General features: G+C 24.4%; 1 protein-coding gene across 1 annotated transcript in view; it reads left to right on the forward strand.

Annotated features, from left to right (window-relative positions):
• LOC132932476 (dopamine D2-like receptor) overlaps positions 1-27,527 on the forward strand; it is a 250,315-nt gene that overhangs the window by 202,645 nt on the left and 20,143 nt on the right. Inside the window, exons 4-7 of the mRNA XM_060998864.1 lie at positions 4,714-4,917; positions 8,612-8,715; positions 11,465-11,612; positions 12,483-12,843. Coding sequence (XP_060854847.1) covers positions 4,714-4,917; positions 8,612-8,715; positions 11,465-11,612; positions 12,483-12,843 — 817 coding nt within the window. The remainder of the gene's footprint in view (positions 1-4,713; positions 4,918-8,611; positions 8,716-11,464; positions 11,613-12,482; positions 12,844-27,527) is intronic.

Genomic DNA, 27,527 nt, shown 5'->3' on the forward strand with positions numbered 1-27,527 from the left:
AGATCATGTCTAAAATTTTATGAGAATAAATGTGTTAAAACTAAAACAAAAAAATTATGGAAAAAGTTAAAATTTTGTATATTATAATGTACATATTATTATTATTATGTAGGCAATATTTAAATACTTTTATTTTAAATGATAAAATGCTTCAATTTTTAAAGCTTCTTTAAAAATCCAATATAAATAATAATTAAATCATAATATTTATTATTCTAAAACATAAAATATTACCTAATTGATTATTTTATGTATGTATTTTGAAACATTTAAAATAAAATTGACATTTATATTTAATTTAAAAAAATGCATTCATTTTTACGGTAGAGTACTATATACTACTATAATATTGAAAATATCATCTTTACTGTTGTACAATAATTATTAACTTATATTAATATACCTCAAAAAAATTTGTTTTGAATAACTGTTTTATGAATTTATTTGCTTGTCCGAAATACCTATACATTATGTTGTAGATTATTTTAAATCAGAAATCACAATTTGAATATAAAAATTAAATATTTTATCATTCGAATTGTTACTAAAAATTAATGTCGCTTTGAATTTACAATGACGTTGTTATTTTGTAACTTCATAATATAATAGCATATTATGTTTTGTTAGTCAAATATTAGAGCTTTTGATAGCTAATTAAGTATTATTAAAGCAATTATTATCTGCTTGTTTACACAACAATATTACTAAAAAATTATATTTCGAAATAAATATAAAGTGAAAAGCCTATTTTATAATAAATTACACAATAAACGTAATACTTTCTTTATCATAACATAAGCACGCACAATAATAGTATCACAATCAGTAAATTGAGTAAATATTATAATTTCAAGTAATTTAATATTAATTCATTGATAAAGCCTAAAGTTACTTTATAAATTGAAAAGCTTAAAATATAAACTAAATAGATTCTAGGCTTTTTAACGATTCTTTTAAAAAGTTAAATTTTTCAAATTTTTCAATTTACGTAATTCAATTCCATTAAAATAATGTGTTAGCATAATATATTTGGGAATAAAATGGTTTATTAAAACGATTGAAGTAACAAATGAATTATTTAATTATTTATTATTTATTAAAATGAAGCACAATATGGCATTTATTATTCATTATTATTTATTTTTTTTTTGTAGATATTTTTTGATATGAACACTGATTAATTTCAAATACTCTAAAAATCTCCCTTAAATGCATATTTTTTCATTATGGTGTATAATATTCAGTTACCCATCGATACTAGCAATGTCTTCACAAACTTTTTATTTCAGTTGATCAATATTAATATTTTATCGTTTATAGATGTATAATATTCATGTTATATAGCTACATGCCGAAAAAAAGCTACCAACCTTATTAAATTTAGAGCATTTTTATAATATCGACCGATATCCAGAAATTATATTTTTTTTTAAATAACGCATATTACTTCTCATCATATAAATATATTATAATACTATACATCGTATGTTGTATTTATATGTACACTCAAAGTAATATAATTCACATTAAAATTTTTGTTGAAAAAAATACATATTATATACATAACCATGTAGTAATATTTTATGATAATTGTTTTTGGAAATGTATTAACTGTAATTCATGGTTTAAAATATAGTTATTTTGCTTACTCGTGTAAGTTTAGTAATTTATCTAAGAACACTAATTAAACTAGTACAGATTTCAAAGACCAAAGTTTACTCAAAGTAAACTCATTATAAATAATATAAAATTAGTATGGTTAAATAAAAGAAGCAGGTCATTTATTCTTAACACAATTAATAACACATCGTTTAACTTCGTGAAAAAAAAAATGTATTGTAATATGCATTGTAGTTATATCATACAAAATATTAAATTATCTTCTTACTGAAAAAAAAAAAAATGTTTCCATAACGTGATTTGTAAATTATTTCAGTGTGTATTCTTACGAATTGCCGCCATTATCTACAATAAAGCGCATTATTATAATAATAGCATCAAACGATATCCGGAAATATATTATTATATGAAAAAAAAAACCAACCTCTATCCACCTCATACCTCAGCGTATTCCACCGCCATGACAGCAGAAGAGCGGTCGGCCAACGCGCAGTCCTCAATCGCCTTACCCCGATGTGGCCCCCTTCCATCCACCAGCAGTACAGACTACCGTAATACTACCCTTCACCCCGCGCGAGTATTCCAGTATTCCCGACCCGCATGCACATTCCCATGCCATTTTAAATTACTCCTAGCCGTTTCCTATTCCGAATCCTTCTACGTGCATTTCTCAAATTCTCTTTACCGCTTTATGTTCGTTCTCTCCCTCGCTACACGCTCAAACCACTTTAACCTATTCACTCTCACCTTATCTCCAGCGTTGGGGTAGGTAACTCTATAACCACCCCCCTGAATGTTATTGTGTACATATTCGTATACTTAACTCGGTATAATCTCATTTACACCGCACAATATATCCCTCTACGAGGTTTGCAATGCCGCGAGTAATTTTTTCAACAGTTCCGTGTACGTATTTATACAAATGTCAGCTGCTGTTCCCCGACGTGCACTGTACCACCTGTCTTGTATTATTACTGTTTGTATATTCAGTTGAGATGCGATTAAAATATATACAATGGAATTTACACACAAAAATAAAATACTGTACATAATAATTATAGTATTGATTATGTTTTTTTTTTGTATCACTGAAAAATATATAAAAAAAAAAAGCTTAACGTATATTGTTGCTTTAATAATTTTATTTTAACAAAATTATTAATTACTACTTCAAAACTGTGAAATACAATTTGTGTATATTATATTTTTTAATTTATAGTGATTTTATATTGTTAATTTCACTATAATATTAATTTAGAGAAGGGGGAAAGCTCTATGAGAACATTTATTTTTTTAATTTTCTTAGTAAATTTCTATGTTCATAGGGGTAAAATATCAGGTATACAAGTAACAATAAATAAGTCGAAACATTTTTTCTAAACCAATTTTTATAACTAAATCCGTCAAAACTTAAAAGTCCTTCATAAAATAAATTTGTGCATGTAATATTAAAATAATAAATGTACGAATAATTCGATATGATACTTAAAATTGTTTTCATATTATCACAATAATTTAACAAAAGTTGGTTGAAAAGGGTGTGCTGCTAAAAATATATGGAAGCACTTCATGATTTCCAGAAAAATAATGATAATTTTCAAAAACAACCCATCATACGTATCATAATATGAGTTAAATAATTTAAAATTGTTGTATATTTCAGCATGATAATTTTGGAGCACTTCCAAACAAATGATTTCATACTTTAAAATAGACACAATGCATAAAATTTAAAATGAATTAATTCATTACTTTATTGGGAATCTAAAACTAACATGTTTAAAATACGGATAAATTATACATCACAGTTTGGTTCAATAAAACAATAATAACTAATATTAATTGGAATATATGTATGCGTTTCATAATATAGGTATACAATTTAAGCAAAACACCCATAATTTATGTTGTATATTTTACGTTTTCGTGTTTACGTGCAATTTTCGACGATTGCCATTAGTTTTGTTTAATTTATGTGATATAATTTGTTGTATCAAAACGCATACATATTTAGTTCTGTACTAACTAGTGTTTGCCTATATCATACAATCGGACATTGTGCCTTTACATATTTGAATATTTAACTACAACTTCATTTTAACACGTTTACACATGTTAAATAATATATAATCTAAGTATTTATAAAATTATTTTTAAATTTATTAAAGTACAAATAATATTCATTATAAATATTATATTACTATTATTCATCTTATCAATTAAAAAAAAAGTTTAAATACAAACATAATAATTTAATTTTACAGTAATAAAATGAATATTAATTAATAAAGTACAGTTTGATTTTATCGTTATGAATAATTTAGAATTTTTAAGACTTAATTTTTAATGTATTCGTAAACATTAATGGTATTACATTTTATAATTCGTTTTTTTTTTATTATTAGCTAAAATTCTGAAAGTGAATATTAGCTTTAACGTTTATATATATATATTTATGTATATTTTTTTATTATGCGCAATATTATAGTCATAAAAACGGAATAAAATATATTCAACTCAAGAAAGCTTACCATTCGTCAATTCTGCGAACATAAATAATATTTTACTATTTATTGTTAGTAATCTCTGTTTTTTTAACTTCCATCCGTTACTTAAAAATACTGAAAAGTTTCTTTAATGATATAATAACACATATTATTGCTAACAAATAATTTTCATCATTTATTCAAAAAGACTCACGTCGTAGTTTAAAAACAAATCTTTTTAATATTGATCAAAAATAACCTATTAGTTAATTGAATGAATGATAATTGATAGGACTTTTGTATTTAATAATAAAGGTATAAAAGTAAACTTAGAAAAATAATTGAATAACAACATTATAATATAATAAACATCAATAAGATAATATGTATATATAATGGGTATTCGTAGGCATGAATAATGAATATATTTACTTTATTATTAATGTTTTTAAAGGATTGAATGAATTGCATACATTGTTTTTGTATGGGAATAAAATGTTATTCCATTATTATTCAGTCGATATTATTATGTATTATCATCATTTTTGTGGTTTGCAGTTATAATGATATATATTAATACTATCTGATTTTTTTATGTTCACTACAGGCATTAAACCTCAGAGCGAGAAAAGCAAAGGCGGCGAGAAGACCACAGCTAAGCAGAGACATGAAACCGGGTATCATCATCGAAAACGTTGCACAGACCAGGAGACGTCTGGCCGAGACTACGTTGCTGGCTACAGCCTCATTAGCGCCCGGAAGTTCATCCATCATTGATGAAGGGCCGACCAACACAGGAAGCGGAAGTCAGGTAGTTAAATATGCACATCAAAATAGTTAACTAATATGTTTCAATACAGAACAATTATGATATTATAGTAGTATGATAATATACACGTGTTTAAATGTTAAAAATGTTATAATTTAGATCAAAATGAAAAACAACGGTAACATACAAAGTATATTTTTCCATTTTAAGTAAAATATTAACGCTATTTTGTCAAAATATTTAAACTATTAATACTATTAAAAACAATGTTTTATTTTCAACTAAGACTGATATATTTTATTATTAAATTTTAAATTATTAAAATAATAACATGAATTCTAAATGTTAAAAAGTTAATAATTTAATTACTTTAGTATTTTAAATATTATTCTAAAGCCCCAGCTTAGCTAACCTCAATGTTTCGAATGTTTCAATAACTACGTCAAAGTCTACATTGTATACTAGTTTCTGTTATATGAACTTAGTGAATAGGTTATTTAAACATTATTGCAACATGACATTTCTAAGTTTAGATTTTACTATGTCTAAATTTCGATAATTGATCTTTCACATGAAAATGTCGTCATAGGAATAAATATTAATGATTTAAAACTTTAGATACATTACAAAATATAAATGATCTGCTAGTACCAGACATGGTTAACCAATCCATCTAATTTTAATAATTTGCTTTGTTACTTTTTGATAAGTCTGTTGATTATTTAAGTAGACGAATTTCAGTTTCCAAATCAGCAATATAAAATTCAAATATAAATAAAAGAAGAAAATATTATCACTAACGGTTTCTAATTTTAATAAATTACCCAGGCACTTTCTTTCCATTATATTTAATGTTTCTTGATTACATTTTAAATTTAATCTAGCTATCAACTGATTTAATGTTTGGAAATATACATTTATTTTAATTTCATTATTTTATAAAATTTTGATTGGTCTATTTACTACGATGTTTTTATTTTTTTAACGGCAGAAACAGAGTTGTTTGGTGTTTTTGTAAACATTTTTAAAATAATTTTTTTTTCATTTCTCATAGATTCTAAAGATGTTTAATAACATAACAACATAAATAGCTGTTAATTAATTTATGTTTGATAATTTTAAAACTGTACTTACATGTTCAATACATATAAGTACATATTATATTCAATATTGGATCTAGCATTTACATAAAAAAAAAAATAAACATAAAACTTTCCATTAAGGATATTATTTTATTATAACAAACTGTATGAAAAAAATTATAACTTTTTAGCGCGATTAAATCAAAAATTGTAATCGAAGATAAAACATAGACCGTAAACTAATATAATATCAAAAGGATTATGAGACAATCGCTGAGCATAAAAAATAATGACACATTTATAGATGTATAAAATATATGAAATATATTAATGAAATAATGTATAAGGGCGGACCGTATATGCGTATGAGTATAGTTTCAATATGGACATCAGAGCATTTAAATTGATAATAAATCGATAATATAGTTGTAGTTTATGAACAACCCAGAAACAATAACTTCATATTTGATAATATAATCACTCATTTTTATATGCATTTTACAATTAACTAATGTAAAGCACAACAATACACATTTCTCGGAATTTAATGTTCTATTCAGCTACCTTTCTATTTCTATTCTGTAAAGAAAAACTGTAATACCTTTATTATTTATATTAAAAAATAAAATATCTGTTCACTGACATTGATTTTTTTAAACCTATATAATGAGTAGATACGTAAAATATTTAAAGCTGAAGTATGTGCATTGCTCAAATATATACATATATATTATATATAAAACATGACTATTATGATCTAAAAAAGTTTATTTTAAATACCTATTAAATATCATATGATTAACCTTGATAACATAATTTTAAATTTTAAGTATATAAATTTAAAAAAAATATATTTAATTTATTATTCAAACGAATATGTACATAACATTAATGAATAATAGATATATTTAACTTGAATACATTTATTTCAAACGTACTTTGAATTTTTGAAGTGTATTATAATTTTTGTTTATAGTAATACTAATTTATGTTCAAAAACATTTTTCAATATAGTGAATTAAAATGGCACTTATACAATTAATAATTAATTGTATACATACATATGAATTTAAATATTCAAATGTTTCACATATTGAAAATTAAACTAAATTTAGTTTATTTGAAATAAACATTATATTCTATTGCCTTGTATATTATACTAATTCTTAAATTTCAAACAGTTTAAAAATTATTATTATTTGTTTACCATTATTTAAATTCAACTTATGGTAATACACCTATGTACTACAATAATATGTACAAAATGCATTATTTATGTCAAAACATATTTGATAATAATATACATTTCTCATAATTTATTTAGGTTATAATAAAAAGAAATATTAAGAAATATTTTATATTTTCTCAGGGAATATAAATTTGCTAAACTATGTTCTTAATTACTAACATGATTCGTGTTCTTGTTATAATTATTAAAACACAAATATGTACAGAAAACCTTGGTTTCTTAAGTTACAACGCACAAAAAAAGTTGTCATCTATTAATTTGATTATTTTATATTCATATTTGTACAAATAGTAAAACGCATTTACCTAACATAATTTTCATAAATATTTTTAAATTGTTCAAATACTTCATAAATCATTATACATATAAATTATATTGTGTGCGTGTTTCTTTTCAGACTGTTCGTAAATAAATAATAAAATGATGAAGTATAATTTGATGCAATTTTATTCGAAAATTCGTAAACGCAAACAACACACATTATAATAATTTATATGATAAATTATATTCCGACTAAAATTATATAAATCCATGTAGAGCTCTTAACGATTAATCATTCTAATTTCTAAATAAGACATTTATTAGATAATCAATCTGATATTTATAGAATAAGTTTCACTTGATTTTTTTTTTTACGTTATTAAGACAGAATTTATTTCAGTATTCAATATTTTATTACTATATTATATGTATTAGTGCATCAGTATAATACAAATTCTGACTATACTCTTTACGATTGATTAGATTAAAATTGACTATAAAATTTATCCAACAAGATAATACTTTTTGTAGGAAACCATAAGAATTCAATAGCAAATAAAATATAATAAAGTATAAAAAGAGAAAATATATTAAAATTAAAATTAATTTTGCCATTTGACAAAATACTGAATACGACCAAATAGTCGTACCTATAATTTATTTCTTGCATTATTTTTTAAATTTCTTTTTTATAATGGAACTAAAATAAATTTCCATGTACAACCACAATGTATAAAAGTGTTATAGTTGTATAAAAGTATCAAACAACTGAGATATAAAATTAACCCTATACATTTTCGTTATTCTTTTAAAGAAATTTAAGATTGAAATTACATCTTGAAATGTGTAAAATTAACTGTTGTCTACTTTATATTATATTATATTGTCTAATATGAAAAACATATCGTTGGATTTTTTGGCTTAGGTAAATAAAAAAATATAGTTTTAATATATAATTTCAAAAATTTACCTTTAGATTGTATTTAATTTTAGAAATATATGTATAAAAAAATCTGTGTATTATATCAGTACATATACAGTAATCTCAACTGAGTGGGTCACGCAATGCCCTCTGCTATCATTATAACACACATAATAATGCGTATGCTTTCGGGGTGTTTTAATGGGTTTTTTGTGTTAACAGGACGACGAAGAAGAGGGCGGATCACCCGGCTCAGATGACTGTCACATCATACATAACGACAAATCTACAGACTTTATCCTGTCCACGGTCATGGAAGAAACCGCGTAAGTGTAAACCTTATGTAATGTTGTGGTACTTCTGTGAAATCTATGACTAATTTTAATTTAAAACTTGTTCTACTGACCAAATACATAATATTAATTATAAAATATTATTAAATTTAATTGTTTCAAACACTAAATTGTAGACTGCAGAGATGAGTGGATTTACATTTTTATATTTCTAAACTATCAGTTAAACATTTCGGTAACTGTTAGAAAATTAATTTAAATATTTAATAACATATTATTGTAAATGTATTTGTTATATTTTTTTTATAAAATCTTTGTATTACATATGCAATCAACTAAAAACGTTATTAAACTACAGGTAGAAAATTCATTGTAAACTGAAAAAAACTAATATAAACACCATTTATTTGTGAATGATATATATTTTTTTAATTTACACAATTTGAATTATGTTTTTAGATACTATTATCATTTTTAATACATAAATTAAACATAAACAAACTTTCTTCTATTTAAACGATTACAAATTAAAAATTATTTTTAAATTATAATATGATTTTAATATAAAATTTATTAATAAGTTTTTAATTTATTATTCATATTAATTAGTTAAATAATTTAAATTTCATAAATTTCATCACAATAATCAATAGATTTTTAAAGTTTTTGCAGCCATTTTATAAATAGCATTTAACTTATGTAAGAATTTAAAATTACAGTTTTTAAAATCTACTAAAAAGGTTTTATTTTCAAAACAAATTTAATTATTAATTAATTTAAAAAAAGTAAACTGAAATAATTCATAACTATAATATAAATAAACTAATGCGGGTGTAGTTTACTATTAATTAATTTAAAAACAGTATTATTTTTCGAGCATTTGTACAGCGTCTACAATTAAAAAAATATTCATTTGGCATTATAATATATATATAAACATAATTGAAATAACATTATTTAATAGGAATATAAATATTTATTTTTAATTGTACATATATTTTTTTCTGAATTTTCTTGAATCAACGTATAAAACAACTTAATTTCTCTCGGTATTCTACTAAAACATATATGTACATTTTTTTTATCACAAATGATCAAAGTTATCACAACAATTCAGTCTATTTAATTATTAAGTAATAATAATAATTTTTTTTTCTCGGATTGTTATTCCAGCTAGAGTTACAAAAAAATGTATTTAAAAAAATGAATTTATGAAAAAGATAAAAATATATACTTTTACAATTTTCATATAATATAAATAATAAATAAAACAATTTATTATGTTAAAATAAGCTTTAATATATTATATACATATATATATATATATATATATTGATGTACAATAATCGCATACGACTTTTAAATACAATTATTAATATTTATACTAATAACTAATAGTATGTATATTTTGTATACGTTTTCTATTGTGTACTGATATCTCACCAAAGTCCTACCTATTATTTTTAACTCACAATAAACATTTATTTTTGAACGTGTATTTTTTAATACATACATATATTTATTATTGTGAAAAAAGTGGAAATGAATTGTATTTATTAATAATAGTATACACACTCCATAGGAATTGTGATCGTTCACGTTGATCCTCGTGTGATTAAAAACGAAGATTGTTTGGATCATCGCAAACAATCATGCGAAAAACAAATTGTTGTGTAGCTATAATTTTGTTATTAATGAGTATAACTCGTCGATCCCTGAAGGAATAATAATAATATTTCATATTTCCTGACGCAGCGAATAAACTAAAAGTTATAACTTTGTGTCGATCCTCCGAGTCGTGCGGACGACCATTCAAATGGGTCGACACTAAAACTAAACTTCACGGAGTCGACGATAACCGCCGAGCTGTAAATGTGCGAGACATGATATAATGGAAAGTCGTCGCGGGTCCAAATGTTTGGATGAGACTTCTTGTCTCGATTTAATCGCGGTCGGACGTACTCACCCGCGCTACACCGTGTTATTATTACTCGCGTACTCGGGCAAAACAAGCTATCATTTCCAATAATGACTGTATAATCACTCACCGGATAAGTCGCCAGGCTCGCCGGGTGTTCGCTGTGTTATAAGAGTTTGTATGATGACGATTAGGTGGAACATGCGCATCGATCGTTATTATAATAATTGTCGTCCGTCTCACTCGATGTGACTCTAGAGTCCAACGCCCGACGTTTTAATTCGGAACGCTTTGGATGTTTTATCAAACGATAATGGTTATTTTAATTGAATCGCGTCCGTGGCAAGAAAATTGAAAAAGTTTTCTACGCAATGGTAATGAATATTACGTTTTTGAGTATGACGATAATAATAATTGTTTACGAGCCATTTCTATAGGATACCTTGCATATTTTTGCTGTAAAACAATATGCAAAGACGGAGCATTTGGTTAGGTATGACATTATTTTTTTGTCGCGTACACCTGCGACTTGGTATTAGAAATGAAAATCGTCAAAATGTAATGGTACAATGCTACATTATTTCTTACCTATACAGTACATTTTAGAAATATACTAAAAAAAAATAATAAATCCCTGATAAATAATGTAATACTTAAGCCGAACGGTATAAATTAGATTTATGAACGTCCTTATTCACCGTTCGCACTTTGCATTGTTGTATATTATAATATTATGCGTTACATCACTGCATCCATTGAATTGTTTCTTCGACAAAGTATACAATATCATTTGCTTACCAAGATAATTATTATACTTTAAACTACGTTGTACGAATTTTATCGAGCTAAATATTTCTGTTCCAGGATGGTGGCAACGTTGGCCACACCATCCAACCTAACTGCCGACCCAAATGGAAACTTGGGTTCCAGACCACAGGATATCGATCTTGTAACAAGGGTCTTGAATCCTAACCAAACAGTCAGCTCCATTAGTGACAAGATCGGTGATAAGGTAAAATTACATAAGAAAAAACCTTATTTTAACCTACCTATTATATTACAAAGTGTGCTTGATATAAAATTATAAAAAGGTATTTGGTGAGAGAATACACTATAAAGAATCACCAAACAAACTCATATTTCACTTTAAGTTAAAAAAAAAAAAAAATTATGAACAGTCGTTTAGTATAATAATATGATGAAATAACTTTTGAAAAAAAAAAAGGTATAATGTTTGATTTCATAATGAGTGAACTCACATTTCAGTATAGTAAGGCACATACAGTAGTGTGTTATCTTTTCATTCTTCCAATTCAAGCATTATATACGTTATCTTCTTAAATAATAATTAACTGATATATTTTTTAAATTATTATTCTTTTTTATTGTTTGAAGCGGATATCCTCATGTTTGCCATATAAAATCGTAATTACCATTTAAATATTATTTTAGATTTCACCCATAATTAATAAACAGTTCGATAATTACATTTTACATATTGTACAATTTGTTACGTTAAGTTTGTGTAGTTTTGTCGTGTAGATTTCTGAAATTTAAATATGCATTTACAGTGAATGTAATATTATAAATCCGTTCCGTAATTCTTACGCATAACCTTTATCAATTTATCAACTCACCATCATTGCCAGCTGTTATCACGCTGTTTATGTGAAAATAACGGTGATGCTCTAGCTGTATTTTGGAATCATAACTCGCCAAACTAGGATTAGAAAACTTTGTTCGATTTAAAAGTTCTACAAAATAAAATTATTCTTCATAATTTATTCATCGTTCAAACCAGCAACAGCCAACTATGGACAACTACGAGCGATATAGTTTTGTTAGAGCAATAATATTTACATGTGGATCTCTCGTGATTTAGGTACCAGGGAAACGCAGAGATTCATCGGCAATGTCGTTACCAATTACAATGACCACTTCGTCGTCGACAACATTGACGACAACGGTCACGGTAACGGCGGCCACCTCGACAGCCGTACCACAGCCAACAGACCGATCGAATCGAACAACACAGTCACTGGTGAAACGTTCGCTGTCGTCAATGCTCCGGAACGGTTCCGAGGAGGACAGTTCGAGGTGTTCGAAAAAAGAGTATAAGACGACCACAGAAGGGAGCAGCCGCTTCACCATATACAAGGTGAATAAGGCGAGCCGGAAGAAACGAGAAAAGTCCTCGGCAAGGAAAGAGAGAAAAGCTACAAAAACCTTGGCAATTGTTTTGGGTGAGTCACTGATTTATTTTTAATATTTTACCAACATTTATATTATTATCCTAGTTATAATTATTATCATTATTATAGTAAATAGTTTTGATTTTTCGGTGACAGAAGGAGTGTGATTCTAATAACCCTTCATACTTACTCTGTTTCCAATAACAAATTGGATACAGATTGTACTTTTTATTAGGTATTTTGTACGTTTTCACGAAAAACCTGGTAAAAAAACTGATCAGATTTACAACACTTGTCTTATGATTTTCATAAATTTCATCATGGTTTTTTTTCATTTTTTATGTAAAGTGTTGCCTCTAGGGATTTGAAATATTCGACAATTATTTATCGCTGTGACACGCAGACAAGATTAAAATATATTAAAACGAATTCGATTTGAGACTCTACTATATCTTAAATAATTGGTACATAAAGAATATTTATAAATGACAATCAACAATGTTTGCTATGAATAGAATATTAAAAATAGTGACAGAATACATTTATATATATATTGTATTTTTTTTGTAAAATATCGTACTATACATAATACATAAGTATCGTGTTATTGTTATTATTATTATATAAGTATATATCATAAACAAAATATATCGTTGTGTATATAATACATATATACATGTATACACCCGAAAATGATGTCTTCTGCCCGTCAGCTTTATCTTAATGTTGTACATAATATTTCGCCCGCCGTCATCTCGCTCCAAACGGATGTTTTTCTCCTCCGGTAGCCCGGAGAAAAATAATAATAATAACGGTAATAACGATAGTAAAATATCGTATTTATCTTCGAAGCGTGGCACACCGTCCTATGTATATAAAATAATAGTAATAATATATAGTAACAAGTCGTGCGTCTCTCTATATGTATATATTTTATATATATATATAATATAATGTATAAATAACCAGAAGGTTAATATTGCGAATCTGTTTGTGGTTATAGTAACGAGAAATGTAACTCTTATAATAATACTATTACACCTACGTTTTCGTTTTTGTTGTTCACATAAAGTGCGATCGTGTTCAAATCGTTTATACTTTAGTTTCACCAACCGATTTATGCATACCGTATACTTTGAAACATAACATTATTATACTCGCACGTACTAATAACCAGTGTTTTGTTTAAATTTACGACCGTTTAAACACTGACAACAGTTAACGCACGTCGTTGGGTGAACAAAATGTGTTGGTACACAGTATAATATCACTATTATAACTTAAATTAACGTCGAAGTTTCCATTGAACGTTTCTATTAGGACTTAGTAGTGATCGTAAGATAAAAATAAAAATGACAAAAATCGAATAGCATAAGTAGAATTTGAAGATTGTTACCGCTATAATAGTTTTGCTTACAAATCGCATTAGAATGTTCTGTGACCTCAATATGCTTAACATATTATACATAAACGTGTTTTCGGAACGAACCCACTTAATCTGCTTTGTGCATAATATTCTGTAAGAATCAACGATATTATTATGCATTAATGTCAATTTTACTTAATGAGATATCATCAAATCATTATGATTTGAAAAGTTTGGTAATTTATATTAATTGCATCATTGATATTTTATTTTCCGAGTGGAGTGATGAATATATTATGTATGCATTAATTGTTTTACGATGATTTTATTCAGTTTATTTTTTTCCGACATTACCTTTGAAACGATACAATTTTAAACTTTTAAAGTAGTAACTTATCAAAAAGTTAATGTAGTTGAAACTGCAAGGTAAAAATTCACAATATTATTCTAAATAAATGGTTTCAGTTAAAATACTTCCCGATTTATTTTTATACGATATAGAAATAGAAGGTTTTAATCTGGCGATGTCATAAAAATAATATTTGAAATAAGAAGATTTATTTGATATTTTTTTTTAAATTATTCATATTAATATGATAAGAGTCTAGGTAATGTGTACATGTTGAGGTCATGATTTAGTGTGTGGATTAACGTACCAGGGAGTGTTAACCATATGAGACGAATAAGGTTTATAAATTGAAATTAAATAGATATATTTAAGTTAGATATTTTATTTAACCACTGGAGTTGAATGATATTTTGGTCATTGCGCATTGGGGGACGAATTAATTTTTAAAAATTTCAAATGGATATTTAAATGCAAAAATATAACGATTCTCCGCTAATAATTTCAATCATTATGATGTAATTCAAAACATATTAATCGTAGGAGCTAAAAGCTTTTTAGCCAATATAAATGTATATTCTTGTGTTATATGAGTATATACAATGCAATTTTCAAAATATTCAAACTATTTTCAAGATATTTATACTATTTTAATCAATTTACATAATTTTATGATACGAGTACGTCAGTATTGAGTCTAAGTTCACAACAATAATATATTATATAATAATAATATATGAAATGTTTTTTAGTAAATATTAGTTCAGAATGTTGTATAAATATAAGAAAAATTAATTTTATTAGTTGTAATATAGGTAATACAATTTCTAACTTAGTGTTGAGACTGATTCTTTGCTCAAAATCGTTTTTTATGCAAAAAATTGTTTATTATTTAATTCAAATTTAACACATAATATATTATAACCAGGTTTTGGATTTTATAGCATTTGCTAATTATAATAAGATACAGATAAAAATAGCAGAGTGAGCTTTACATTTGTTTTATGCACCAAATACTCCAAATATGAAATTTTATTTTTCTAATTTTGTGCATTTTTGCACAATACAAAGCATATGTCATAATAAATTTATAATAGTGACTTTCTCAATCTTATGTATATTCGAAACCTATTAAACACTAGAAAGACTTACCCGATCTTTTTTAATTAAATTTAAGTTCTTTATTCATTAATTTGACTGTAAACATTTTAAGCAAAGTCAAAACTAAAGTTTTTACATAACTTTAATTAACGAATGAATAACTTATTTTTGTATCTAATTCTCATATTGTAATAACACTTAAGCATGATATAATAGATTAATGCCATCAATTATTTGAATTTTGAACATTTCACGAATCCAAAGTTTTTGGTTACAAAAGGTATTTGTTTTGACAGTGAATTATAATATACATTTATACATAGGTATGACATGGTTTCAAAAGTCTCGACGTTCTATATATATATATATATATACAGAGAGATCACAAAGTTACAAATCGTGTTCTTCCTTATTTTAGTGCTGTTCTATATAAGCAAAAGACAATAAATAAATATAAAGTGAATGTTTAACTGAAAAAAAAAATTTTATTACTGACACACACAATGTGTTAAAAAAATATGAAATTTTAAACGATGATTTAAAATAAATTGCTCAAGGTAAAATATTCTAAACTTAAATTATTCTATATTTGTTTAAATTCGTGATATTGGACACATTTTACTGTAACTTTATTATATAGTAATACTATTATTAAACTAACTAAAACTTTTTCAATTGTTATTATGAAATAGTATAAATTACATAGCAACCAACTATTTAATATGTTTTGAATTTGTAAAACATTAAAAACTTTATTTTTAAACTCTTATAAACAAAGCACTCAGATTTTATATAGAAGGGAGTTATATTATAATTTAGATAATAAATGGAGTGATAAACATATTGATTTTAGTATGATGAGATTTTTAACTTTGAAATATGAAATATGATTTTTTTTTTTTTTTTTGTCCTTAACTTAAGCTGTAAAATTCTTCGATTTTACGCATTTAGCGTGATTTTTGGATAGAAATTGGATCAATTTGGCACATATGCGTCCAAAGTAATAAAACATTTCCCTTTTTTTTCTAAATAATTTTGGATAAAATCAATTGGTTATTTTATAATAATTTAAAAACAAAAAAAAAATGTAAGTAATAAGTACTTAAATTAATGTTCATCGTAGCATTATCTAGACATGATAATAACATTTTATAAAATATTTGTGTTTTTTTTTTGTACTGTTTTTATTATTTGTTTTTCTTTATTTATATATATAGGTAGATATAATACGATTATTTTTATAAGTCAATAAGCTTGAAATTTTAATACATCTTCCTCGTATTATGCATTTTTTACTGCAATTTATAAATAATAAGCTTAACTTATCCAAATACGTTGTAAATACGTTGAGCCAAGTGTATATGGTATTGAGTATTCAACGAATATTCATGATTTATCCTGAAACTATTTTTGATATATTGTTATTATTCAAAAAGCATTTAACGTAGAAACTTAAAACGTTCCATTATAATTTAAATTATTATTTTATATACACAATACATTATTCAAAATATTTATACGTGTATTCGACTATTTTATATCACGTTCCTATTCAAATCAAACTAAGGCACTTACGTTCGTATTGATTTATATATTTTAAAAGTAAATATCAACAATATTTAATTTATAATTTGTATATCAAAGTTTTGGAAAAATTAGATTCATCATGCTGTATTACTTATTGAAAAAAATAAACTAGGTATAAGATATCATAAGATTAGGAGTTTACATAGATTCATTATACTAATGCAGTTATTTATCATATAATTCATTTTTAACTCGTTTATTACAGCAAACTACTCAGTGACGAGGTGTACTTGAAAATAACTATACAACTTATAAGCAATTTCCCAGTTTTTATTTTATTTACTATCATTAAATTAATTAATTATTCTGCGTTTTATTCAACATCTATCATAATATGTTAATGCAAATTTATTAAATAAATTTATTGCATGCGTTTAAACCATTTTAGCAGTTTCAATTTGAACATGTTGAATCCGATTAGTATATATTATCATAAATTAAACACTTTACTTTATTCTCATAAATTTAATTTAATTAACATATTTGTCAATGTTCTTAATGCCTTTTTTATCATTTGATCTTTGAAGTGGCTAACTCGAGGTGTTTGTTAGAGGAAAGTACGATTGGTAACTTTTTTTAAATAAAAAAATATAATAAAATAAATTGTATTCTTCATAATATAAATAACTTCATACTGAATGAATTATTTATTAATTAATAAATATTTTTAAAAACAATTTTATTATATAAAAAAAAAACAAAACCATCATTTTTTTAAAAGAATATAATTTTCAATAATTTGTTACCAGTCAAATTAAATTTAAAGTCTATTTCATTTATATCAATAATTGTATTATGGAATTCGTTATACTTATATTAAATTACGTATAAATAATTTTTCCTTTTTATATTATAATTTTGAACTCATACAGATATTGACTGATACGTAGCCTAAGTCACTCAAGGTACATAATATATACATTAGCCGTTCTAACGCTTTTTTATTCAAATAAAATATCGCTTTCCTGAATCCATTCATGCAATTTTACATTATATTATTATAAATTGATACTAAGTATAGTACACTTTGTATGATATAAAAATTAAAATACTTGGGTATATATGAGTTGAGGAGAATACTATTTTATAATTGATATAGAGAAGTTATATCAGTTATATCAGTTATTCAGTTACAAATAATATAATTATATTATTAATAGTAGCACATTACACAGTAAAAGACAAAAATACAGTGTATTATAATAAATAAAATATTGCTTTCTACATTTTATATTTAAATTATTATTCATTTGTGTGTTTAATGACTAATATTGTCATTTTAGGTGGTAATAAAAAAAATAGTTTTGTTTATACGATGGTTTTATTATTTTTTAATCTTAAGATTTTAAAAAGACCAAATTAAAAAGGAAAGTAAAATAACGCAAACTTATTCGAGTTGATTACGTTTCAAAGCACATATATTTTATACATACTGTATTTTTGGAGATTAAACTTTTTTGTCGTCGAATTGGGTTAGCGATTAAAAGGCCCAAAGGATATTGGTTAGCACGATTCCCGTAGACGTGCTCAGAACACGTGTTTAAATTACGTAGAATCCCGTTCGTAATACCATCGTGTAATATACCGTATGTTGTAATTTTAAACGGCCTTCGGAATCGTGCAGTTTAACACGATTAGTTTTTGTACGTGAAATGTTGAAGTAGGTACTTCCATTGGGTGTTTAGTAAATTACTCGACGTGAGAGAAAAATTTAGAAAAAATTGGAAACAATATTATGGCAGGAACAATATATGTATTGTATTTCAACACACTGCGTGTTTAAACCCTCGCGTCGCGTATACTCCAAGGAACACGAAAAGCCAATATGAACTGTTTGTTCTATAGCGCGAGATATATAGCATAAAGTATAGTACTTTCACTAAAGCTCTATATTGTGTACAGATACATATTCACGAGAGTATATGTGTGTGTTACATCCACACTCATATTATATAATGTATATATATATATATATATATATATAATAGTATAATCTATGTATATGTATATGTATATACTTTTAATTTATCCTAGTAAACCAACACAATAGACACTTTGATGGCGTTAAAATTAAATGCACTTAATAAAATCCGACATAAAACGAACTTGAAATATTCTTTAGCTTGCTATTAATGATTGCTCGATAAATAAATAAAAAACACTTCTTGTTTTCAAACGAGGCGCGAATGCCTGGTGTAAATGATAATGGTTTAGTATTAAAATAATAATAATAACATTATAATTGTTATTAAAATTTTAATAATTACGTAGTACGGCGTACCGAATACGCAATTTTGATACATTATTGCGTTGCTGCGAAATCGAGTTGAAATCAAATACTTGGTAATTTCTTTAATATTAAATTGGACTTTATAAAGTACTGCGTTAAAGGAGTTCTGAGGCAATAAACTTAAAAAAGGGTAAAACAAAGAGATTCCTACAACTACTTCGTTCGATGAAATGGAAATTTAAATGACTTATTCCTTTTGTAAAGTACTTACTTTATATTTTTAATAGTTCCAGATTAAAAAAAAAACTAATGCATTTATATTTTCTATTCTAATTACTGTATTTTAAGTGAAATAATATTATCATATATTATCGCTAAAACATAGAAACTATCAATAGTTTGATTTGTATATTATACGATAGAAGTGTATAAAAATAGTATACTCTACACGTGTATTATACAAATACATATTGTACATAATTATTATGCAATAACGTTCATATAGAAATAAGAACTTTTTTTTATTTCATAAATTAACCGATTCTAATAACATTTAAATAAATAGGTTAATACGTTTTAAGTTATTTAGCACTATTTTTGTTGATTTAAATGTTAATAATTTTTCAAAACTATTTTATACAAACACTTATCAATCATTCTACTATGATGGTGATGCAATTTGAAATGTTATAATGTTGTTATTATGATATATTAAAATTGGAATTTTAGTTATTATAATTATGTAAGTGAATTAAATTAATATAACAATATCATTCAAATATATAATAAATAATAACTATAGATTATCAACATTAATACTGAATTATTATTCATATTATTACAGCTGCACTACTGTGTACAAATAAACACAACAACTTAGACAATTAATCAATGTTAAAATGTTAGATTTATAAAAAAAAAGATCAAAACGACGTGATAAGACCTAGGCATCGCTTTTCTTTTAGATAGTGGCTGCTGATATTTTGAACACATTATTGGACTTACATAAAATATTTTTTATAACATTAAACAAGAATGCATACACCAAATACACTTACAAAGTATATTACATTATCTTGAGAAAATTATAAAATATTATCACATTTATCGTTTCAAAAATATTGTAATACAACAACGACTTTCTAAAATTGCATAGATATAATTATTATACTAATAATAGTATGAATTTAATTTAATTATATGGTCAAAATATGAAAGATGTAGTTACTCATATCAAATAATAGCTTATTATAAGTTATAACAAGGTTTCCTAGTCATTAAATTAAAACCTGGTTGTTAAATCTGGTATGTCTATACAACCAAATATCATGATTTATATTGAAGATATAAGTAACAGTATAACTTAATGATTAACATATGATTTATTATTTTTTAAAAAAAAATCAATAGTTTTTATTTTTGGTTATCCAGAATTGATATTTGACAGAATCTAGCAAAAACATAGCTAATTAAATTTTATAATTATTTAGAAGTTTTAAAAATGAACAATAAAAGACACTTGGTAAAAATATTGTGAAAAAAAAGGGTTTTTAAATTTAAAATAAAACAAAATAATTTATTATAATATATAATATAACGATAAAATGCAAATAAATAATACTGTAAAAAAAAAGTTTTTTTCTAAAATAAAAATATATGGGTAACAACATTTATTATTATGGTGAAGTTTGATAGTTCGACGACGGAAAAAAACGTAAATCAAAATTTAACTCATTACATAAACTTAAACTCGACGATAATTAAACATTATTAAATTGTTATATCTTATGTTATTTTAATAATAAAATCAAAAAACTAAATGGTATAAAGGGGTGCGGAAATTTTAAACAGATTGGTCATATTAAACAGGGTCAACTCTATTTTGAATTGAATAATGAATTTATTTAAATTCTGATTTTATGATTTTTCGCACAATTTATTACTTAAGAACTAAGGAATGTATATTGTGGTGATACAAATTTATATTTTTCAAATAAAAACTCCCTTGAATATATTAATGTTATAGATCAAATTCAAATGAATAGATAACTTTTCAGTTATTAAAATGTTTATGTTAAGGATAAAGGTCATTAGAAACGGTTTTACAAACATATAAAAATATGTAATATTGAATTTATTATTTATATTACTAAGACCATTTTCATAAACTAAATATAAATTAAATATTATTACTTATATAATATAATAAGTCATAAAAATCTTCAAATAACTTAACATATTATTTTCTGTTAATACACAAAGTTAAATAGTTCAAAAACCATTCAATCAAATTTTGATTTTATTTTTGATACATCAAAACTTTCAGAAAAATATTATCTATTCAATAATTTACTGTTTAAAAGTTAAGTTGTAATTTGAAAGTTTATATCTTCATAACACACTTCTTAAGTAGTTCGAAAAATATTAAGAATCTTAAAATATGGTTTTTAAGTATATTTAAAAATTCCAATATTCAGATTTTTAATAACAGCGCTGTTAAAGAAGAAAAGGAAGTTGAGTACTCTTGGTGAATTATCCTATGTAATATTTAATATTGAACATCAGCTAAAAGTCACCTAATGATATTGTCATTCAAAATTTAACTATATCAACCAATTTCATATTTTTTTTCTTAAAAAGTTATTTTATTATATTACAGTGAAAGTATAGCAACAACTTAAAATAATTACATATTTTATAGTTGAAAAAGTTTTTGATATGACCTGAAGATTCATCAATCTTTTTTTATTTAATCTGCGTACAATTTTAAAAGCAAAATAATATGTTTTTTTTATCCTTATCGAAACAATAAACCAACTATAAAACAGAAATAACTTCAATTATTTTTTTTTTCCAATAATGAAAATAGAATGTTTTAATTATATTAAATATAAATGTCCATTTATACTGTATATCTTAATTATTTATAATGTGACTACAGTAAAGTATGATTGATACTGCGCAATACTATGTACAATTTTTAACTTTCAGTTTTTCTTTAAGAGTTATAAAAAAATCTGTATATAATATATTATTTTATACTATTTAGATATTTAATTAATGTTATCTAAATATACTATATTTAATGATTGAATAATAAATATAAATAAACAATTATTATATTATGTGCATTTAAGCTTATGTTTTACAAATGAAAAAACTACTTTTAAATTCAAATATTAGCTATAAAGTTGAAGTAAAAGAAAAAACATGTTTACATTGTTGTCAAGTGTACCTATAGTATGTTTATTATGGAAGAGAATATTAATTGTGAATACAAAGAACATTATGGTGAATAATAAAAGTCTGAGTTTAATTATTAATAAACTATTTATAATTAGGGATGATCGCGTGTTAAAAATTCAAAATATTTGAAACAGTTAATATATTTTAATGAATACAAACCTCTAAATTATTTACCCACCAAAATCGCTGTATAAAGATTATAATAGTATTAAGTTGTTCAACTAAGTAATTACCTGATAAATATTTAGTCACGTAAACGGTTGCCAGTGATACCGGTTATTATGTCGTCACATCGTATTAGACATAAGATTTTGTAAGGTGTTTAATGAGTCAGAAAACTAAAAGTTAACTCTATGTTTGTAAGTTTTTAATTAATAGCAAGGTGAATTAAAAAAAAAAATCAATATAACCCCTTTACTTAATAGCAGACTTTAAATGGGGTTCCGGGTTATACAATATTAAGAACGACTATATATAATAATTTACTAATTTATCGATAACGAACGGTATAATGTTCGTTCAAATCCTTTAAACTCTTATTTAATGAGATATCTATGCAATTTACTTAAAACTATTTGATCGACATCATTGTTTGTCATTAATTGTTTGTTATAATTGTTCACATATTTTTATCATTATTACTATTCTTCTTATCGTCATAAAAAATTGCAAAACATTTTACGATTACCTATATAGATGAATACGTGTGGAAATTATTTTAAACCACATTTTTTTTTCCAAAAGTTAACCGAAATAAAATTATTATTTCAATATTTTCTGTTTTGAGTTTAAATGATTAGTCACTGCACCATACAAACCACTTTGTTTGAAAACAAACAATTTATTGTATAATAGGTATGAGAAAATAATATTTTATATCTACAGAATTGTATGTGTATGTATAATATTATTATATATTCACGTATATATTCATTATATGTATAATACTAGGTATACACACAATTGTAGTAGTTGTTTGTTTGTTGTTTAATATTTATTTTTGCTGGTGGAACAATTAATTGTATACCTGCGCAACTTTATCCGGTGGAGTTTAATTCGAAAACTGCCCATAGTGATTATTTTAAGGAGAGTTTGTGTTGTTCTTTTATCTCGTGCCGGATGTTTCTGTTCTGCTGAAGTGGCCCGGCGAATATGTACAATGGCTTTAAGTGGGTGAAATATCCTGTTTGAATGTTTTGTCTGCCTAAATGGTGGTCGACGAAATAACATTGTTTACGCTATGTAATATTAATTATTTGTATTAGACACGAAATATTATGTGTTGCGCGTTCTTGCTAATGATGATTGCGTGGCAAACGATGACACCGTCATAACTCTCCGTAGTTCTGTTATGATGACCGTGAAATGCAGAAAGATAAATTAGCTTTTCGTTTTATAATTATACATTTATACTTATTATAATATTATAGTTTTAGTTCATTTATTTTAATACTATTACATTATCGATTACAATACCACCGTGAGAGTTATTAAACATTATAATATATGTGTAATATATATATATATATATATATAAATATCAATTAAAAAACAGTTATATCTATGATTTTAAATTGTATGTCGGACCCAACAATAAAATGTATGTACCTAAGACCTGGGTATATAATAATAAAAATTGTTTTTATTTGAATGATGTTACATTATTTTTTCGGGTTATAATTCAGGCGCATTTTACTAAATTGTATTATATTGTTGTAGATTTAAAGCTAAAATAATAAACACTACAATATTAATACAAAATATGTTGTGCACGTACACATAGGTTATATAATTGATTCAGTTCATGTCAATTGTACTGGGGTATTCAGAATTTAGTATATCTACGGTCTATACATACAATATTAATATATGTATGATATAATTATAATTATATCATATTTCATACTTGATTGTTCACATGGTTTATTGATTGTATTAAACATAATATTAGTTAGGTACAATACTTATAGTGTCGTTTCATACATGACTATCTAATTTGTCATTAAGTGTTCATTCAAGTCTTTATGTTTCACCGCATATATATTTTTATAAGCTCGAATAATGTGTCTACATATTTTGAATAATACATAATTTATAATTTATAATATTAAAATTTGTATGTAGTATATGATATGCATCTATAAACTTATGAAATTCATTTATGTACCACATTGTTATATATATATGCACCCTACACCTATTCAATTAGATTCAAACATGTATACTTGTCATATCAAGCATTGTAATTTTATAGTTATCGGATACTGTAAGCAAAAAACTTATTCCCATTATACTGTATTAGCGTATAAATGATGCTTTATGAAAATAGATTAAGATTCTAGTAAATTAAACAAAATTATGATTAAGATAAAATTAATACCTACTAAATAAGCTGATTTAGTTATTTAACTTAAAATATACATTACAATTTGAAAATCTAGAGAATATCATGAACAATAATTATAGTAAAGTTTAAATACTTAATAACACTATCGCACTATTTCAGATACAAATATAATTATAATACATATTAAGATAAATAAATTATCAATGTCATGTTTATGTAATTTAAGCAAATATCTATAGTAAATAAATGTTATGTGACGTTGTAACGTCTATATTATTTAGTATATTTGAAATGTTTGAATAAAATCTATTTTAAACATCAGTTGAATTTTATAAAATATTTTTTATGTTTAAAACCAAAATATCACAAATTGTATTTCATGAGTTACACAAATCAATTGAACTACACTGATACTCTTAAGTCTGAAGATTGATTACCCTAACGTAAGCCATCGGCAAACTTTGTGAACCACAATATTTTAGAATACATAATATAAAGTATTTCTTATCCCATTTGAATTCGACATGAAAAAAAAAAATTAAACATACATTTTTTAAAACTATGAAACTACTTACGTTTTTATATTCTTATAAAATTTTATGAACTGTATATTTGATATTATTTCAGATTATGATTATGATTTTATTCATAACCATAAGAATACCTTGTAAAAATAAAATATAATTAATGTAAACCATAATCATTGAACTTTTAAATTTAAATAATTTAATATAGTTTTATATTTAATAAAAATATCATTATTCATTAGTATTTCCAATATATTATTTAAATTTAAAATTTATTTTTAAAAAGTTAATTACAATAAAATATTGGTATTGTTTAAATATTATTTTTATGTAGCTTAATGTTACTTACTTGATACTCTCTACCTAATTATATTGGTTGCTTATCATCAAATAGTACAAATTGTATCATGACAAACATTTTTTATGCTTGATGTTGCTACTAGTTTTTAATTTTTTTTTTTTTATGAATTAATCAATATTATATTATAAATAGACTGATCTTTTAAATGCAATGGTTTCTATCAAATAATAATGTTTATTACTAAATATTCGTTAATTAGTATTTTATAATCAAATCATCTTACCATTACACGGATAGTACTATTAATTGTTAATATTATTACATGAAAATCAAATATTGTATTTTTTTTTAAATTATTGTGTTGTTATCTTGATAGTTATGTGTAACATTTAATCATTTATGCAAAATAAATACAGATATGCGCGTTAATCGATTCATCTAAAAGGATTGCGTTATTCACTTTAACGATATAAAATATTGATGTATACATTTTTGTCGAATTGTCTGTATAAAATTAGCCAGATTTTTTCTTAATGTAGAGTTTTGTGTACTAAAAACGATAAATATGTCGACGATGAGAATAAATAATAATTAATTATGAAAATCGGTTTGTTGACTTTTATAAATATTTCTCAGTAATGTTTGTGCAAGATAAATTTACTCCCCAAATTAAACTGAAGTTAAATCATTAATTTATTGTTAGAGCGTAAATACACACTTTTTAAGGGTATTTTTCTTAAAGCATCGTTCGTTTGATTTAGTGAAAAAAAAATATAATTATTATAACGCTATTTAAAGTTTGTAAAGAGTTTGATTTGCTATATTTTTAATAGTCTTTTTCCCCCTTTACCAGATACCATAATTGTAAATAAAGGAATAACCACCAGTAGTCATAACTCACCATTCAGCAATGAAACGATCAATTATCTACTAACATCGAAGAGCAAGCATCGATAATTATTATTGTATACAAAAAAAAAGATGTAAGATAAAACCTTTTTTTTATGTAATATAAACTTGGTAAATTAATTAAGTCCTCCACTTTACGGGTGATTGAGTAAAAAAGGTGATTTTTTTTAATAAAAAGTTACTGTTTTAAATACAATAATATATTTTTACACCAGAATAATATTGTAAAACAAGTAACTATTCTTGAAAATTATATCACACCAAACTGTTCTTAAGTTAAATTAAATTTATGTGGTTAAACCTATACTCTGTTCCAAACTATTTTTAAAAACAAAACGTTGACTATAAATTGCTTTCCTAAAACCCATTTTGTAATGTGGTTTACGACGTAGAGCCTCTACAATATCGTCAAACACTAAAACCTTACAGTGATTTTATTCAAAATATTTTCACTCAAATTACAGCAACTATTTGGTATGTAAATAATGACACACTTATTAAATTATTTAATAACTTTATCTTCAAACATTAATAAACTCATTACTGTTAATTAACTTTTATTTACTAAAATGTATAGTGAGTTTAAAAATTATTTAAATTCCAGACTAATTCCAGATAATATATGCTAGATGCTTAAAAAAACCTATTGTAAGAACCTATATTAATTCCTTTAAATTCATCTTAAAGATGTCCCCATCGGCAAGTGTCTTGATTCACATTTTGCATTTTATTACTTTTACTTATTACACTGCATATTTGTATAATAAAATGTGTA

This window comes from Rhopalosiphum padi, chromosome 1 (assembly GCF_020882245.1).
Source record: "Rhopalosiphum padi isolate XX-2018 chromosome 1, ASM2088224v1, whole genome shotgun sequence".
Lineage (NCBI taxonomy): Eukaryota > Metazoa > Arthropoda > Insecta > Hemiptera > Aphididae > Rhopalosiphum > Rhopalosiphum padi.